Below are 18275 nucleotides of genomic sequence, written 5' to 3'. Positions count from 1 at the left end.
AAAAGAATATTGTTAAAAGTACGTGTCCTCTTCAATAAAACAGAAATCGAAGTTCCCTCCCTTTTCAGACCTTGCCATTTATTGGGTAGATGTTCTAAATGTCTATTTCTGTGGTCAAAGGTTAATTAATTATAGCTTTTATATAGCGCTACTTTCATGCTGATAGCATGCTCAGAGCGCTTTGGTCCAATCTCTTTTGTGGACCAGTGGGTCGGAGGGGGTATCTAAGAGTAGGTTTTCCGTGCTACCTTTAGGCGCTCAGTAAACACAACTCTGCCCGAGTCGGGTGTCGAACCTCGAGCCCCCTACAAAGGTAGCCAAGCCAAGCGTACTTAGCCTCTCGACCACGAGGGTTAATGAGGGTTTTAATGTATCCAGCACAACGAACTTCACATTTACTTTTCCCCAACTGATGATAGGTACCCACTAGAGCTGGGTGGTTTCAGAGGCGCCCTAAGAATCCCGAAATTAGAAATTCCAGTCATTAGGTTTTGAACATCGGATCCGTAGTTCGGAAACCAAGCGCTTTACCACTCAGCCACCGGTCCTATAACTATTTCAAAAAATAAAAAAGCATTTAAACAAATAAATAATTATAAAGTTGATAATAAATATGTTTAAAAAAATAAATGTAAACTCGTTGACCAATAAAATTTCATTAAAAATCTTCTTAGGCCACAGGCGCTTCCGCGTTACGTTCATTCAGGTCGACAAAAACGAAGGTGTGACTCCAATAATGAAATCAGTTAACACAATCGAAAGGCCAACAATACACATATACATGACGCTGATGAACGATACCAATTAACAAGTTTAATAATAATGAAGGGAACCGTCGAATGCCATCAGGTTAAATCTCTACGTCCCTAAAACCTGTCACTTGAGTCTTCAGAAGTAGTCTGTTTACTTTTCGCTTTTCGTCCTAAAACTCTAAGTCAAAACTTGATCACTTTTTATGAAAATACGAAAAAGAAAACATGCATATATGTAACCCTGCCGGAACACGTAAAACAAAGGACAAAAAATATTTTGTGTTAATTTTTTATTATTTTTTTGTTTGTTTTGTAGCTGATGAAGGCCTCGTGGCCCAAACGTCCTTTGTTTTACTTTACATATATGCATGTTTTTCGTATTTTCTATGAAGTCGTTTACCCCTGCAGCAGTAAATCTTTGTTGTTGTTTTTTTGAGTCTTTGCACTTTTTAATGAAACCAATAATTTTTCGCGCCAAATTCCTCATCGTGCCATAAAAACGATACATATTTTCATTGTTCACATAGCGCTATAATAGGATAGTTCCCATCCTTAGTCATTTTGTAATAGGACTGTCGTGATTCTCATATATTCTTTAGTATCATTGGATATTACACTGAGAATATATGGCCGTTGCGGTTATATGATTCTCCCCTTGTACTGTAATGATTGGAAGAATGTAATTACTCGTAAGTACATCTTATTTCTAGTCGATTGTTTGTATTAACACTTAATTGCTTTATTATCGTTTGAAACTAACTTCGCTTCTAATTTATGTTAATTACTTCTGACGTCTGCGTTAGCTGCTACACTGGATTACCTCCCTAGATTTGGTTACATTGGCGAAACGAGTCTGTTACATAGTTGTCCTTATACGGTCATTTTCGATAACTCGTCCAGTCATGTTTATTGGTTTCAGTTATCTGCTCCTGTTTCACTGAGTCAAAAATAAAATACAAGAGACAGATCCATGTGATGAAAGTTTTAAGTGTATAAAGATTTTTTTTTTAAATATTGATTTGATTTACATAAAGGCTACAAGAGTTTTTTTATACTAAAAATAAAGGTTGGCATGGGGGGGGGGGGAGAAACAAAACGTACGACATTGGCAGACTCAGCTTCCAATTTGTATCAGACAGAATTTTTAATTAGCTTCCGTTCCAATGGAGACCTGGTGATTGATGACGATGGTGGAACCATCTTTTGTTTAAAGTAAAAATCGTGGAGATAGAGCGCTGGCGAGACGATTTGTCACCTAAGACTATTCTGGTTTATATTAAAAGAATATGCCGCCTGTATGTCTATGGTTTAAAGGCAGGGATACCCAACCACTTTTTGTATGGGGGCTCAGTTAAGGACAGCATCAAGGCCTATAATGAACTGAGAGCTTTTGAAGATTCGTTAGGCGCTGTGGGAAGGACATCGCCAGATATCGCACAATTTTCCGGGTTTTCATTCCACATAAATTTCAATATGAGTGGAATACATATATACGTACGAATGTTCATTAAAGCTAGTCCGTTAACTTTGTAAATTCTTGTTCGAAAAAAAAAATTGGTTTTAAAAAAAAAAGTTACGTTTTTACCTATACTATTAAAATTTCTATCTGGAGATGGTATGGAGTCTGAGTCAGCAGGGCCCTGGCCTCAAGCTCTTCAGAACTTCAGAAATCCATTCTCCTGGAGAAAGCAACACACTTTCTCATAGTCAGAAAAGCGCATGTCAAAAGGAGTTGAATAATACAAAGAGTGGGACTTGACAAATTAAGTCTCATTAAGAAGGAGAGACATTCAATGTTAATATAGCTCCTCGCGTCTTTGATACGAGTGATCGTCAAAACAACAGCTTTGTATTCAGTTTTTCTGTTTGTTACACAAACGTCCTCAGCCTAACAGTGTACAACATACAGCAGGCACACGGACGCTCTGATACAACAATTAGAGAAGAATCGCGTTAGGGGAAATACCTGATCTGCCATCTTCATTAAGTTTGGACTTGATATCGTATCAGAAGCCTCTTGCAAATACGGAATATGGTTAGGTTTTTTGTACTCAATGAACTGTCGTAGAAGATAAAATAGCAACTTTTTATTCTAAATATTTTAATGTATGAAAAATTGTCATTTCATTTGTTTAATATTCAAACTTTGACAAAAATTAAAAGGAAAACTTTTTTTTTTGTCTCCCGAAAAGTTATCAGCACCTCCCACCCGCCCGCTTGGCTAGGGGGCACGACCTAGAGTTTGAGAAACGCTGCTACACACTAAGTGATACTTCCTGTGTAACTGGCTATGTCTCGTAACTTGACCCGAACTGACATAGATTTTGTCTCTACACTCCAAAGTCCATAAGGACAAGAGTCAATGTTTTTTTCTACCATAGAAAACTGGTGGGTAATATTAATCAAGGGGAGAGAATTGAATCTGGTAAAGCTTTACAATGAGTTTCATCCCTTTAATTAAAAAAAAAAATCTATTCGTTTCTTATTCGTAAAAAGTAAACAAAACAAAACAAAACAAGTTCCCCTTTCAGACCTTGCGATCTATAAGCAAGATGATGAAAATGCCACGTGTTTCTCTGACTAACGGTTAACGCGCTGGGTGTCATGTGGCCAGCACAACGACCTACCGCCTTGACTTTCCCCAGGTATTCAATAGATTCGGGTGGACTCAGGTGCGCCCTAGATATCCCAATATTCCAGTCTTTGCCGATATACGAACCCAGTACCCCAGGTTCGAAGTAAAGCTCTCAACCATTCAGCCACAACACCCTCTATCGTAAAAACCCTGACAATAATACAAATATTGATCAAAAACTGTAGACTGTATTTTATTTTAGGGCAAAAAATGTTTGAAATTGTCATAATTTTGGATTAGAACAAATCTCGAAAAAAAAAAAAAAAATTTTCTTATGTTACATGGCATAAACAGAATCTGGCAAGTACACACGGAGTGTGTTTAATTCAGTAAAGTTACAGAAGAATCCATTGCTATTGAACACTGTACTGTAATGTATAATCTGTTTCATATTGAACAGGTAAACGATTTAGAACCAGAGTGATCCTCACATTACCAGGCTCAGGAGGCAAACCATGCCCCCACGTCAGCGAGACCAGGATGTGTGAACCTCAGCCTTGTTTCACCTGGAACATCACGCTTGGACTCTGCGAGGCCACCGTCAGGGGCGGCTGTGGCGAAGGAACTCAACTGAGAAAGGCTGTCTGTCTTAATAGACTTGGGGTAGGTATGCGCATTTAGAACTTAAACGATCGTTAAGTACAAAAGGTCTAACTATTTAACTAATTTAGACCAGTGGTTTTCAAAGTGGACTACATAGACTCGCAGGGGTCTACGACAACTTCCAAGGGGTCTACGAAAGTGAACAAATTAATTGGAGTTCTTCTATTGTGGAACTCATATTTGCACCTTAGTCCTTGGAATTTTAACACTGTTATTGGAAGGCATTTTTTAAATGTTAACATTGTATTTAAATATCTTAACTGTGTCTATCTGCTGAAACTAATATTTAACATGGCCCAGTCTAGAAATAATTGTTGACAGTAATGATTATTTGATATTTGACTTAATTCCTGTGTAATATATCGAGTTTGGTGTGCTGAGTTGTTGACTAGCAGAAGATTGCTGTCGTCTGTCTGTTCGGGAGAATTACTACTGATCTTGAGTTCAATTTAACCAAAGACAAACAAGACATTTTAGAATTAGATGAATGTAAAGCGGCTGAGTCATCTACATTTAAATATTCCAAAAAGTTTAATATATAATGGTATCAGTACTGACACAGTCCATGAAGAAACTCGTGAAGAACTGGTTTTCGTCCTGAACATTTATTAACTGCTCCTTCACACTGAAATACGAAGGCTTAAGTTTGACAATATTTTCTCGTTGTTTACACTGCTTCGAGGTTTTTGGTTGCTTAAGATCCGCTTGTATATTAATACTGTAAAAAAAGGAAAAATAATAGTCTATCTGAAAAACTTGTTACAAGTTTATAACTTAATTTGATTAAAACGAAGTCAATCATTTCAACATTTCTTAGAAAATCCCATTTATAAAGCAAAACATTCGATGTGGCGAAGCTTCCCAATTTCCAAATCTAGAGCTGTAAAACTGTCAGGAAGCTGATGTTTTGACTTATGTCGAATATTTAAATGCCCTCTTTTCCAATTTTCAGCTAATGTTTGAGGATATTCTTAATATGGTAACACCTTAATGGATAATCAATCCATATGATGATGATGTAGAAGAGATTAATATTACCATTTCAATTTAAAAGATATCAGCTCTTGTGGCTTCAAAATCATTCTACGTGATTATGTAATGTTCATATAAGTATATTTGTTTTTTTTTTTATCTTCAAATTTAGAGGACAAGGGTTTTAGCAAGATTGTCAATCTTCTAATAAAAGCAAACTTGACATCACTAAGCAAGAATTTTACAATATTAAGCGTAACTTAATTGAAGCTCAATAATGAAATCTTATTATACCAATTAGCGTTTATTTTTAGTTTGGTTAATTCATGTAATGATGTTAAATTGTATTTACTTTTCTTTGATTTCAATTTTATTCATAAAATTTACGTCTTAGAAATCAGTGAAAATAAACACACAGTTGAAGTTGATAAATTTGCAGAAATGAAATATTAATTAAGCTGAGTCTAACGAAAAGCGAAAATGGGTCAACGAGAAAAAAATGTCTGAGAACCACTGATTTAATATTGTACATTTGAGCAGTGGCGTCATTGGTGGTGTGTGAGCGGAGAGGACCGCACCAGGCTGACAACAATCCGAGTGACGCCACTGGCTTTGAGTATTCTAAATCCTATATAAGCTCACTAATTCACATGGAACTATTTAGTTCAATTAAGCAAAATATTCAATATCATTACTGTCATTGTATATCATTTAATATTAATAATGATACTTGTTAAAATAGTAGCAACAGTGGTTACGCTGTGGTGGTCGATTGTAGTCATACGGAATTTCCATTTGAATGGACCAATTAAAAGGATCTTATCTTATCATAATACAATATAATTGAATATAAATCAATATCACTAGATATCAATAAATATTGCTAAAAATCCCCAAAATATAACTCAATTTTATTAAATATAAACATGCCCTAAAGGTTACTAAATTTCATTAAATATCACTAAATATAATATAATATTACTACATATCATTCAAAATAATTTAATATATCTAATCTGAACTTATCATAAATAACTATCTCTAAATATCACTAATTATTACTAAACATCCCCAAATATATATAAATGTAATAAATCCATAATGTAAAACTAAATACTATTTAATATTTATAAACATACTTATATATAAATGGTTAAAACGATATTGTATTATGAATGACTGTACAGCACTAAATCTCATTAAATATCATTAAACAAGTATGATTTAAAATTGACAATTACTATTATCAATAAATATAATAAAAATCAATAAAAATGTGTATTTTAAATGTATGATAAATCCTAAATAAACTTGAATATTTATTTTTCTGAAGGCGAAAGTTCGAGAAAGGTTTTGCCATGAGAATCTCCAGGCTGAGCAGAACTGGGCCAACTGTTACGTTCCTTGTCCAGAAGATTGCATCGTCTCAGAATGGGGCAGCTGGTCATCTTGTCCCAATCCTTGTGACATCCAACTGGGTGGCCGAGTGGTCAGGACACGAACCAGACAAATATTATCAACACAACTCCAAGGTGAGATTTTTTTTATTTATTTATTTATTTATTTATTTTTGCCTAGAGGAAACAGAAATGAAGTTACGAATAAAACTAATTTTTGAAACAAACCAACATGGAATTAGGCCAAATGATTTCCTTTAGACTTTCAAAGCAAGTTTTTTCTGATCATACGACAAGTTGGATAAGGCGCGAGATGAAAATTTCATAGCAGACTTGTAATTGATTCCCTTTCACCTATCCATTAGTCTGTTGACCAGTTAGGACACCACACAAGTCGATCTGGAGCTTTTTCATTTAACCTATAGGAGACTGCCTGATCACACCTGTCGTAGAGGGTCGTTGATTTGTAGCACCAAACTGCTGGTAGACAACTAAACCGCAATAAGCGTATTATATCTTAACTTACTAAATTACCACCTGAGCAAAATAAACTCCACACAACTCCCCTTTTGCAGACACTGCACCCACCCCTTTGAAACCGTAAATCATATCCTCTTTGAATGCCCCTCCCTAATCCACCTTAGGCAGACCCTATTTCCACTACAGCCCAACATAACCAACACCCTGTACGGCAATGCTGAACAACTGAAGAAAACAGCACACTTTTTTTTCCTTGGCACAGTCTGCAAAAGAGCTCACAGCTCAGCAGCAATAAAGCTGGCTAGAAGATGAAGAAGAATCTTAACATATAAAACTTGAAATAAAATGAATAACTTCTTCGTAAACAAACATAGAGACTTTATTACTATATAGACACATTCAACGTGAGATGAAATGAACCAAATGTAGTAGACTTATGTAGTAGCATTGTTCTTTAGTGAAGCCAATAACAAACAGAAATTCTTTCTGGACTGTACACTTTCGTTATTCAGTGCTAATCTTTTGTTATGTTGCCAATTCATGTTTTTTAATGGGTTTCAAGCTTTTCTTTATTTGTAATCTCCAGGTCGTTCCTGTCCATATCAGAGCAATCTCCGCCAGACGGAGCCGTGCCCTGTACTCCAAGACTGCGAGACCTACCAGTGGGAAGTGTCCAGCTGGGGGACCTGCGTACTCGAACAGGAGCGCTCCAAGTGCGGGAGAGGGACACAGACACGCAATGTGGATTGTTTTACGGCCAGGAAGGTCCGCGCCCCATCGTACAAGTAAGTCATTGGAACCGTTGTGTGGATGTCTGGATATGTGGATATCTGGATATGTGGATATCTGGACATGTAGATATCTGGATATGTAGATATCTGGACATGTGTATATATCTGGATATGTAGATATCTGGATATGTAGATATATCTGGATATGTAGATATCTGGATATGTAGATATCTGGATGTTTTGATGTCTGGATGTCTTGATGTCTTGATGTAGTGTGGATGTCTGGATATGTGGATGTTGGATGAACGAAAGATAAAAAAGGTGCTTTTGTAATTCTACATTCAAATCCAGTTTTCATAGAACTTGTGTATTAAAAGTAAGTGTTAGCTTCAAATAAAGAAATGAGATTGAATTTTTTTTATACTTTCAATTTTTTTTTTTTTTGGAGGCGCGTTGCTGTGTGGTAACACGCTTGGGTCCTGGGTTCGAATTCTGGTGAAGATTGAGATTTTTAATTTCGGGATCTTTGGGCGCCTCTGAGTCAGCCCAGTGGACATTAGTTAGGGAAAGTAAAGGCGGTTGGTCGTTGTGCTGGTCACATGACACCCTCGTAAACCATTGACCACAGAATCAGATGACCTTTACATCATCTACCCAATAGATTGCCCTCTGTCCTAAAGATTGCAAGCTCTGAAAGGGGAACTTAGTATAATACGTTTTAGGAAAGTTGTACCACAAACTCAATTCATAGAGAGAGAGAGAGGTCATCCAAGGCCATGAACTCTTCACTATCGGAAAAAAATTAGCAAAATCTAAAAAAAAATACTTTTTTTTTAAACAATTTTTATCTAAGGGAGAGCCGCTGCCGTATATGTCAATATTGCATGAAAAATCTCCCTTTTCAATATATATAAAAAGAAAATTAATTAATAAATTAATGTAAAGAAAATGTGACAGAAACATCTCAATTTGCATATGTCAGTGATAGAACTTACCAACTATATGTCGGTATCTGAACCTGGGCCTCTCACACCGAGGGTCGCATTGCGTCGACGGGGACCAGATCTCAAACTGGCATTCGGACTCACAAGGAACGTGACACTGCTCTGTATGGTCTGGCAGGAATCCGAGGTTCTCAAGGCACACATTGATGGCCGCATCGTTGATGACCTGATTGTTGGCGTGTTTGCCCTTCACATCTGGAAGCAATAACACGGAAAAACACGAAAAAATATGAGATAACACGAGAAAACACGAGATATGAGAGGAAACTTCCGATCGGGAAATCATATCGCAACGTGAGCCTAAGGAGTAGGTTAATAATAATAATATTTAATTAATCAATTTAGATATAGATAGATTGACTAATTGAGCAAAGTTTCAACTTGATCCGAGAATGGGAAAAAAAAAAGGGGGGGGGAGTTAACAAAACGTAAAAAGGGAAATAACTTCGCCACAGCTCTCAATAAGTAGCATTTATTTCCAGACTATGGGTACCTAAGTTGAACTCCTATTGAAAAATCAGAGCAGGAAGGACTCAATGCTCCCATAGTGCTCGGCAAGAAACTGGGCTGTTCAGCGTAATACCTCGTACCTACCATACAAGTCGAGTGACTGCTCAGACACCTTCCCCCTTAGCTCTCGGAGCTGGGAACACTCGTACAAGACATGCGACACTGTTTCGACGCTCTCTCCACAGTGACGGCATCGGGAGTCATAGTTCGGGCTGAACCGGGCAAAATAGGCCCCAACAGGACAATGTTCGTCCTACATTGTGCAATGATTGCTTGTTCTGACCTCCTTAACCGCCACCACGGATCGTCGCGATCTGGATGACGCATACGCTGCCAGACATTGTTACACATTGCGACTGATGTCAAGGCTTTCATCAAATTTCTTTGAGACGATCATTTGTCGTTTTGCGACTGGTGGAGGTCAAAGAGAATATTTCTCGAAACTTGCATTTGAAAGAACTATAACAATGTTTGATATATCGATAGATACCTTTTTTGTTCAAAGTAAATAAATAATAGTATTTTGCTGTTGTTTTTTTATGTTGCTTTTCAGCGTTAGTGCATTTTATACTATGATTGCTATGTTTATTATTTAAATGTCTGCTTCCAAACTTCGTGGTTCCTAGTGTGTTAGTTTTCTAGTAGTGACAAAGACAGTGACAGTGTCCATCTCTTGCCTTTCCAACAGGTGCTTAGAGAAGATACAACCTGTCATGACGCAAACCTGTGTTGTGCCATGTCCGTCAGATTGCGAGCTGACAGAGTGGTCAGACTGGTCAGCGTGTGGGGTCACCTGTTTGCCTTTGCAGGGTAAGGAAGACTTTTTTGTACTATTGCATGTGTTTTCTCTCTTTTCTAGTACATGTTACTTATCTGTTTTGTATCTGTTATTTGTTATTTAAAATGTTTTTTTTATCAATCTCAAAAGCTCGACAGATCTATCCCACTCAAATCCGGAAACGATACATTCTGCAGCAACCCCTTAACAGCGGAGTAGCATGCCCCAGTGACCTTGTGGAGGAGCAGTCCTGCCTGGAGCTTCCCGTCTGCCAAAGTTACTACTGGGAAATGTCTGACTGGAGCGACTGCATTTTGGCTCCGGAATTTCCGCGATGTGGTCATGGCTTAAGGGCAAGGCGTGAGTCCATTTAATTTCTAGACCAATTGTACAGTTACTTACATAAATTATGGTTTTTGACTGTGGTCAGTGTCTTAATGCTGTTAATCTTCAAATGGTATTTCTGGTTGGCTTCCAAAAAATTATGATAGAACCATCGGTCAGCCGTCTGTACAATCTAGGTTAGAGTTAGTCTTAGTTTACTCTTTTCTGAAAGAAAGCTGAACTGTTAGGGAAATAGGTCTCAGTCTTAAATAGTAGGTCTATGGGATTGTTTTTGAGATGTGTTATGTGATGGTATGTTATGTGATGGTATGTTATGTAATGTATGCTATGTGATGTATTTTATGTAATGTATGTTATGTAATGTATGTTATGTAATGTATGTTATGTAATGTATGTTATGTAATGTATGTTATGTGATGGTATGTTATAATTTGTTATATGAATTTATTTTTTTTAAATATAGCTTTTATATAGCACTTTTATGCTTAGAGCATGCTTAGAGCGGTATGGTCCAATCTCGTTTGTGGACAAGTGATGGGGGGTGGGGGGTGGAGGAGGATATGGGAGAAGGTTTTCCGTGCTGCCTTTAGGTGCTCAGTAAACACAACTCTGCTTGAGTCAGGTGTCGAACCTCGAGCATTCATAGGTAGCCAAGCCAAGTTGAAGCGTACTTAGCCCCTCGACAACGCTTCCCGATATATCATGTTATGTTATTTAAGCAATGTTTTGTTATATTATTTTATGTTATGTTATGCATGTTATGTTATGTTGTGTTATGCTATGTCTTGTTAATGTTTTGTTATGTTATATTATGTTATAATATGTTATTTTATGTTATGTCTTATGTTATGTTATATTATAAAACTACTCCTAAGGCTCACGTTGCGATTTGATTTTCCGATCTCTCATATCTCGTGCTTTCTCGTGTTATCTCGTGTTTTCTCGTGTTATTGCTTCCAGATGTGAAGTGCAAACACGCCAACAATCAGGTCATCAACGATGCGGCCATCAGTGTGTGCCTTGAGAACCTCGGATTCCTGCCAGACCTTACGGAGAAGTGCCACGTTCCTTGTGAGTCCGAATGCCAGTTTGAGAACTGGTCCCCGTGGACGCCATGCTACCCTTGGTGTGAGAGGATGAGATACCGACCTATAGTTGGTAAGTTCTATCACTGACATATGCAAATTGAGATGTTTCTGTTACATTTTCTTTACAACATAGGCTGCATAGTACTGACATTTTGAGGCAGCATAGTACTGACATGTTGAGGCTGCACAGTACTGACATTTTGAGACTACACAGTACTGACATTTTGAGACTACACAGTACTGACATTTTGAGACTACACAGTACTGACATTTTGAGGCTACACAATTCTGAACAGTTAGGCTGCACAGTACTGTCCTGACTGTTTGGTCACATTGACCAGTGAGGCTGTACAGTAAGTCTGACCTGTAAGTCTACTCACTACTGACCTGTGAGGCTGCAATGAATGAAAAGGCTGCACACAACTGAAAATGAAGTTGAACAGTAATGACCTTCCAAGGTGTACACTACAGACAATGAAGTTGAACAGTAATGACCTTCCAAGGTGTACACTACAGACAATGAGGTTGAACAGTAATGACCTTCCAAGGTGTACACTACAGACAATGAGGTTGAACAGTAATGACCTTCCAAGGTGTACACTACAGATAATGAGGTTGAACAGTAATGACCTTCCAAGGTCTACACTACAGTCACAATTGTGGAATTGAAGCTTTCTAATTGAAGAATTGATTGTTTTGTTTTCAGGTGACAGTAAAAGACTGAAAGAATGTCAAGATTCCGCTATGGAGAAAGAGTCATGTGTCTGTTCGGACCATGAAGCCATCAGTATGGGAGCCTGGTCAGACTGTATCATCGATCCACCCACCTTGCGTGTAAGTTACTTTATCAATCGTCTCAAACTTCTCGACACTAAGGGTTAATTAGTTAATTCATTGAGAAGAGAATGGCAAGAATGTTTTAGTACCTCGCTATGTTTTCAAGACCCTTCCTTGAACTAAAAACTTTGTCATAATTGACAATGATTTTTACAAAACTTATATTAACTCTGTTTGAACATTTATATCGCCAGATAATCAATTATTTTGTTTGGTATCGAAAAACGGAAATAAATGCTACTTCGTGATAGGTGTGGCCGTAATGTCATGGTTCTTCCTATTAGATAAGCTTTGTTTCAACCATTTTTTTATATTTAATAAACCTTATTAGCTGAAAACACAAGATAGTAAGACAAAGAAGAACAAATGTTAAGGTTCTGTTATGTTTATCCTTTGAGGAGGCAGGGTGGCTGAGCAATAAAGCGCTTTGCTTGAAAACTGGGGGGTCCAGCGTTCGAATCCTAGTAAAGACTGATATTTTTAATTTCGGGATCTTTTGGCGCCTCCGAGTCCACACAGGTACCTGACATTATTTGGGGAAAGTTAAAAGCGATTGTTCGTTGTGCTGACCACATGACACCCACGTTAACCGTAAGCCACAGAAACAGATGACCTTTACATCATCAACCCTATAGACCACAAGGTCTCTAAGGGAAACTTTCCTTTTTTTTTGTTTTTCATGTGTGCACTGACCTGTATCATCACTAGTTATTTCTCACTGCCTAGTGTTTTACGTTGTTCCTTTTCGTCTACTAAACTATTAACTCTTTCTCTCCGCAATTATTTACCACATTCTGATGGAATCAACGTTTGTATCGTCGGATAGGAGAGAAAGAGTTAAAACCTAACCAGAGCGTCTACTGGGGAATAAACGTAATCAACACTGGAGGTCGATTCCCAGTGAATGCTGGAAATATCCAATTCTTTTAATATTTATTTAGTTAGTCTCATAACATGGTGAGGGGAAGGGTTACTATTGTTTCTAAATGTTTAAAGCTGCCATTCTTTGTGTGTTATATATATATATATATATATCTCGTTATTAGATGGTGTTGGCTCAGAGGTAGTGATCTTGACTCCAAACTGAGGGTCTCGGTTTTGAATGTTTCTGTAGACTGCGAATGTGTCATTTCGGGATTTTTTAGGACGCCCATGAGTCATGATAAGTACCTGACATTACTTTGGGAAAGTAAAGGCAGTTGGTTGGAGTGCTGGCCAAGCTGAGCCATAAAAGCCTATAGAAGCACAAGATCTATTCATCAACAGCCGTTTGAATCTGGCTGCCTGGTCGTGCGGTTTGCGCGCTGGACTGTCGTTCAACTTATCGATTGTCCCGGGTTCAAACCCTGCCCGCTCCTATCCCCCGTCGTCCTGTGGGAGGTTTGGACTAGGAAGTAAACTATCTTTAACTCTAAAGGAACATCCGAAATGTGTAAAACATTTAACAAACGTGAAACATAAGGTATGAAAGGAGTACCTCTTTTTTTTCCAATACCACTATTCCAGTCTTTTCTTCAATAAGCCTAAACCAAGCTTGGGTAGACGCGATTTTCGTAAACGGCTCTAACGATTTTCCTACAAATTTGACAGTTAATGTACATCGTTGGCTAAACATAGATGTGATAAAACGGGACCTCAAATCAGTAGACATTGATATTGACCATTGCGAAGACATAGCCCTAGACCGCATTAATTGGAGAGAGACGGTGACCAAGAAAGCTACAGAAAGCGAGAAAACATGGGCCTCGATTCTTGAAAGGGAAACTTCGATGGTTTTTCAAATTTGAGTTATTGACATATTTAACATTCTGCGTAAAAAGTTGTAATAGTAAACATTTTACCATTTTGTATTTAAATGCTAAGAAACATTTATATTTAATAAATTAGACAGTAAATTCTTGACATCTCAAAAAAAACGGGGTTCTTTGAGATTTTGTTTTAGGTTAGGCATACGTCACTTCCCTCAACAATACTGAAACAGAAACTACATTTAACCAATCGTATCGCTTCATTCTTACAGTAGCTGTTAGGCTGTTAGGCTTAGTGACGGCCTGGTCCAGAACTATCGTCAGTTGTATATATAGAGAGAGAGATCTAAAAGTGTTAGGACAACCAACTCGAGAAAAAAGTAACATTTTCATCTAAGCCCGTTCCTGTCCCAAGAAGTAAATAGGTCGTGTGTCTGACTGATTCTAACAAACTGGTCAGTGTAAGGCTAGTCTAGACTACGTGTAGTCGGTCATGACAAGACAACCAAGCGATAGTGTTGAGTGGTCAGGCGAGAAGATACACACTGCCGTGGTTAGTCAAGCATGTAAACCTACTTTCAACACGCATTTTTTTCTTTGCTTACAAGATCCTAGATCTAACTGCATAGACGAAGATATATTTTTTTACGAGAATGTAAACTTTACTGCGTGGTCTACCGTTATACAATAAGTCACTAGATTAAATTAATAGGTAAGTGTGACGTCACATAGAAACCCGGTGAAAATCTGATCGTTTTGGATGCGCAGAAAAAATATGTCAGAAAAACATCAATTACTAATTTATTATTGCAAATTTAAAAAAAAAGAATACTATATTCATTATTTGTAAGTCAAAACACATATTATATTAAAAATTGTCAAAACCATCGGAGTTTCCATTGAAGAAAAGCGTGCCACACAGAAAATGGCCAGCTGCACTACCACCAAAGCGAAAGCCACCTTGACATGCAATATATGTGGACAGGAGTGTCTCTCCAAAATAGGGCTCCACAGCCATACGAAAAAGTGTTCGAGATGAACCATAGTCGTTTCACGACTGAAGGAGGCTAATGATTATGGCTAAATTGAGAAAACTTGTTTGACCGTAATCATTTTTCTAAGTATAAATAGAGAACCACAAAATATTTATCTTGAACAGACTTTGCGTCTTCGGGTATTTCCGCATTCATTTAACCGAGGTGAACTAAATAAGTTCATACTCAGGGACATTGTGCGCACCGTCTACCATGTCTAGACCTTAAGGTCTAGATTGATGCATTCGCTTTACTAAAGGTTGTTGTTTGTTTTTATTCAAGAGAGGGGCTAAAATAATGTTTTGATCTAACATTCATTGATTAAGAGCTGAATAATCGCTCTATAAGATGTATAAAGGAGATATTGTCTTATTTTTTAAAAGTATTTATTATATTTCAGATATTCACAACAGATGGCTTTCTGTAATTTATGTATCGCTTAGTTTGAAAGGAACTTACCAGTTATAATAAATATTTCTAATAAATATGCAGCTAACAAAAATGTTTAAGCTATTGATTAAACTGCCTTTTCATTTCAAAGGAAAGCTTTTACAGTCAGTATATTTCAATAGTATTTTATTCTAAGCATTTTTCTTTACAGCCCTCCTACATAGATGATATATACGGAAGATCGAACTCCTCGGATTTAACTGCCCTTGGATCATTGAACTCGTGTGGCACTGGGAAACAGTACATGACACAGTATTGCCAGAATCCAAATCTTTCCGACCACACCAGGTGCAGTGGTAAGTGGTCCGTACAGTAGAGTACCAAGGGTTCGTGCGCGAGGTGTGGGCCGCACTGGCCGATATACATTCTAGGTAGTTCACTGTGTCATTATGACCTAATGTGAACTAAAAGATTGTTATTAGCCTAGCAAAAAAAAAAAAATTCGTCCATGTTTTTTGTCTCTTGGGAAAAGATATAAAATTGAAAGTATGCAAGGTATAAACTCACTGACAGTATACCTGGCTAATTGGTTATGGTTTCCACCCTGCATTTGAAGGTCTGTTTTTATTTTCTATTAAAAGGAAACTCCCTTTAGTTTACGCCAAATGCCCGATGTGGTGGACGTGTAACTTAATGATTTATGGACCATAGGGTTAGGGGTTTTAGGGTAGTGTCCCCATTCCACTGATGCTTAGACGTTGAGTACAAATTCAGATATCCTAAGCGCACGCAATTCTTTAACTGTGAGTCTCTGTTCCCTATAACTGATCAAAGTAGCAGAAAGGAAATTGTGTAGATCTACTAAAGGTTTAAATGATAATAGTTATCAGCTTGTGCCTCCTCAAAGGCAAACAATATCAGGAAGTCCAATAGCTAGAGCATCATCGGGTGAGTGTCAGTCTTGATCCTGACGTAGGTGTTTATTACAGATTTAAATTTTTAAAACTACTCAATTTAATTCATAAGTTGACTGGTACTCCTGAATGATTGCGCATAGAAATATTTTTGTTTTTAATTTCTTCTATTAGCCGCCCAGAGTACTGTACAATTTGTGTCGATACGTCAATAAATCTTACATCGCTTTCAATTTTTCTTGTAGAACTAAGATGAAATGAGACTTTATTTACTGAAGAGCAAGTGTAGTTGTATTATGATTACTTAACCATAACAACAGGTGACGGTAACGATAATAATGCCAATAATGTAATGTTAAACTCAGAGCCCCAGGAGAAGGCCTGTACTATCCCATGTCCAGTGGACTGTGAGACCACACAGTGGACATCGTGGAGTGCCTGCAGCGTGTATTGTGGGTCCGGCATCCAGCACAGGGAAAGGCGTATCATGGCACTGCCTTCGAATGGTGGACGCAAGTGTCCATTTATGTTTGGAAACGACAAGGTGAGCCCTAGGCTATATTGAAACCTTAAAAACTTACAACGTGATATTAAAACACCAAGCTTAAGCTTTCGTCTTAAATCTGTTATGTAAACCAACTGACTTCATGAAAAAATAATTCACTATAAAAATACTAATTCTGGAAGTCTGAGAATTATGAAAGCAAAATGCTTAGAAAAAATTAAAGCGAGTACATGTGTATGTTTGTGTGCCCACGGAGCGCTTCTCAAACAGAAGTCATTTGAAGTCAACTATTAATGAATTAATGAATATTTTCTTTGGTATAATACGGGAGTATAGGGAGTTTCTTGATTGTAGTATCCCGTGTGGTGTACCCGGTGCAAAGAAAACAGAAGGATTTTTCCCCCCTCTCTAAACACTAGAAAAATCTAATTTCTTAGCTCTCGTACAGTGGCGTAACTAGGGTGGGGGAGGAGGGAAGAGAATTTGAAAATCCCCCGCACCCCCACTTGAGGTGGTCCCCCAAATAAGTGTTTTTTTTTTCATTAAAACTTAAATATTACGCAAAATGCAGGGGCCCCCAAAGAGGTCAGCCCCCCCCGGGCACCCAAACGATGGACAATCCCTTGCTACGCCCCTACTCTCGTAATCCTAAAAAAAATTTTGTTGTTGTCAAAAAATGATCTTTCACTGTAGAGTCCTTGACATATTTATTATCTCTATTGCGAAATTCTCATTGTCTTACGTTTTATTTAGAATCCATTCTGTCGCAACAGTAGTCTCCCTTTCCGTCAGATTAATTAACGTCAACCTGAATTGAGTCCCGCTAATGTGTTTATTTTAAATATTAACTGAGTTGTTGAAGAAAAAAAAACAAATTCAAAAATATTTTTTGGGGGCTATCTCCAGGAATCTCAGACAAGAGTGTGTACCATAGACTGTAGCTACAAGGTCTGGAAGGCTGATGACTGGGGCCCATGTTTCCCTAACGGCACCAAGACCTGTGGTGAAGGAACTCACGCAAGGCAGCTCAGGTGAGAGTCTGGAATATGTCCTGGATATGTCTTGGATACGTCTAGTATATGACTGGTATAGGTCCTTGAATACGTCCAGATACCTGGACCTTGCTAAAAGGGTATAATCTCAGCACGGGGCTTTAGTGCATGCCGGTTATTTATCGGATGTGTATGAGATAAGTCTGGTATATATCTGGGATATTTATCGGATTTGTATGAGATAAGTCTGGTATATATCTGGAATATTTATCGGATGTGTATGAGATAAGTCTGATATATATCTGGAATATTTATCGGATGTGTATGAGATAAGTCTGGTATATATCTGGAATATTTATCGGATGTGTATGAGATAAGTCTGGTATATATCTGGAATATTTATCGGATGTGTATGAGATAAGTCTGGTATATATCTGGAATATTTATCGGATGTGTATGAGATAAGTCTGGTATATATCTGGAATATTTATCGGATGTGTATGAGATAAGTCTGGTATATATCTGGAATATTTATCGGATGTGTATGAGATAAGTCTGGT

At 37.6% G+C, this 18275-nt stretch overlaps 1 protein-coding gene across 1 annotated transcript in view; it reads left to right on the top strand.

Annotated features, from left to right (window-relative positions):
- LOC106066378 (thrombospondin type-1 domain-containing protein 7A-like) overlaps positions 1-18275 on the top strand; it is a 259155-nt gene that overhangs the window by 135979 nt on the left and 104901 nt on the right. Inside the window, exons 10-19 of the mRNA XM_056003832.1 lie at positions 3788-3990; positions 6296-6494; positions 7426-7624; positions 9773-9894; positions 10013-10222; positions 11168-11365; positions 12002-12129; positions 15516-15660; positions 16584-16762; positions 17630-17754. Coding sequence (XP_055859807.1) covers positions 3788-3990; positions 6296-6494; positions 7426-7624; positions 9773-9894; positions 10013-10222; positions 11168-11365; positions 12002-12129; positions 15516-15660; positions 16584-16762; positions 17630-17754 — 1708 coding nt within the window. The remainder of the gene's footprint in view (positions 1-3787; positions 3991-6295; positions 6495-7425; positions 7625-9772; positions 9895-10012; positions 10223-11167; positions 11366-12001; positions 12130-15515; positions 15661-16583; positions 16763-17629; positions 17755-18275) is intronic.

Source organism: Biomphalaria glabrata, chromosome 11, assembly GCF_947242115.1.
Source record: "Biomphalaria glabrata chromosome 11, xgBioGlab47.1, whole genome shotgun sequence".
Classification (NCBI taxonomy): Eukaryota; Metazoa; Mollusca; class Gastropoda; family Planorbidae; genus Biomphalaria; species Biomphalaria glabrata.
The sequence above is the reverse complement of the archived record's forward strand: the minus strand, read 5'-3'. Positions and strand labels throughout refer to the sequence as shown.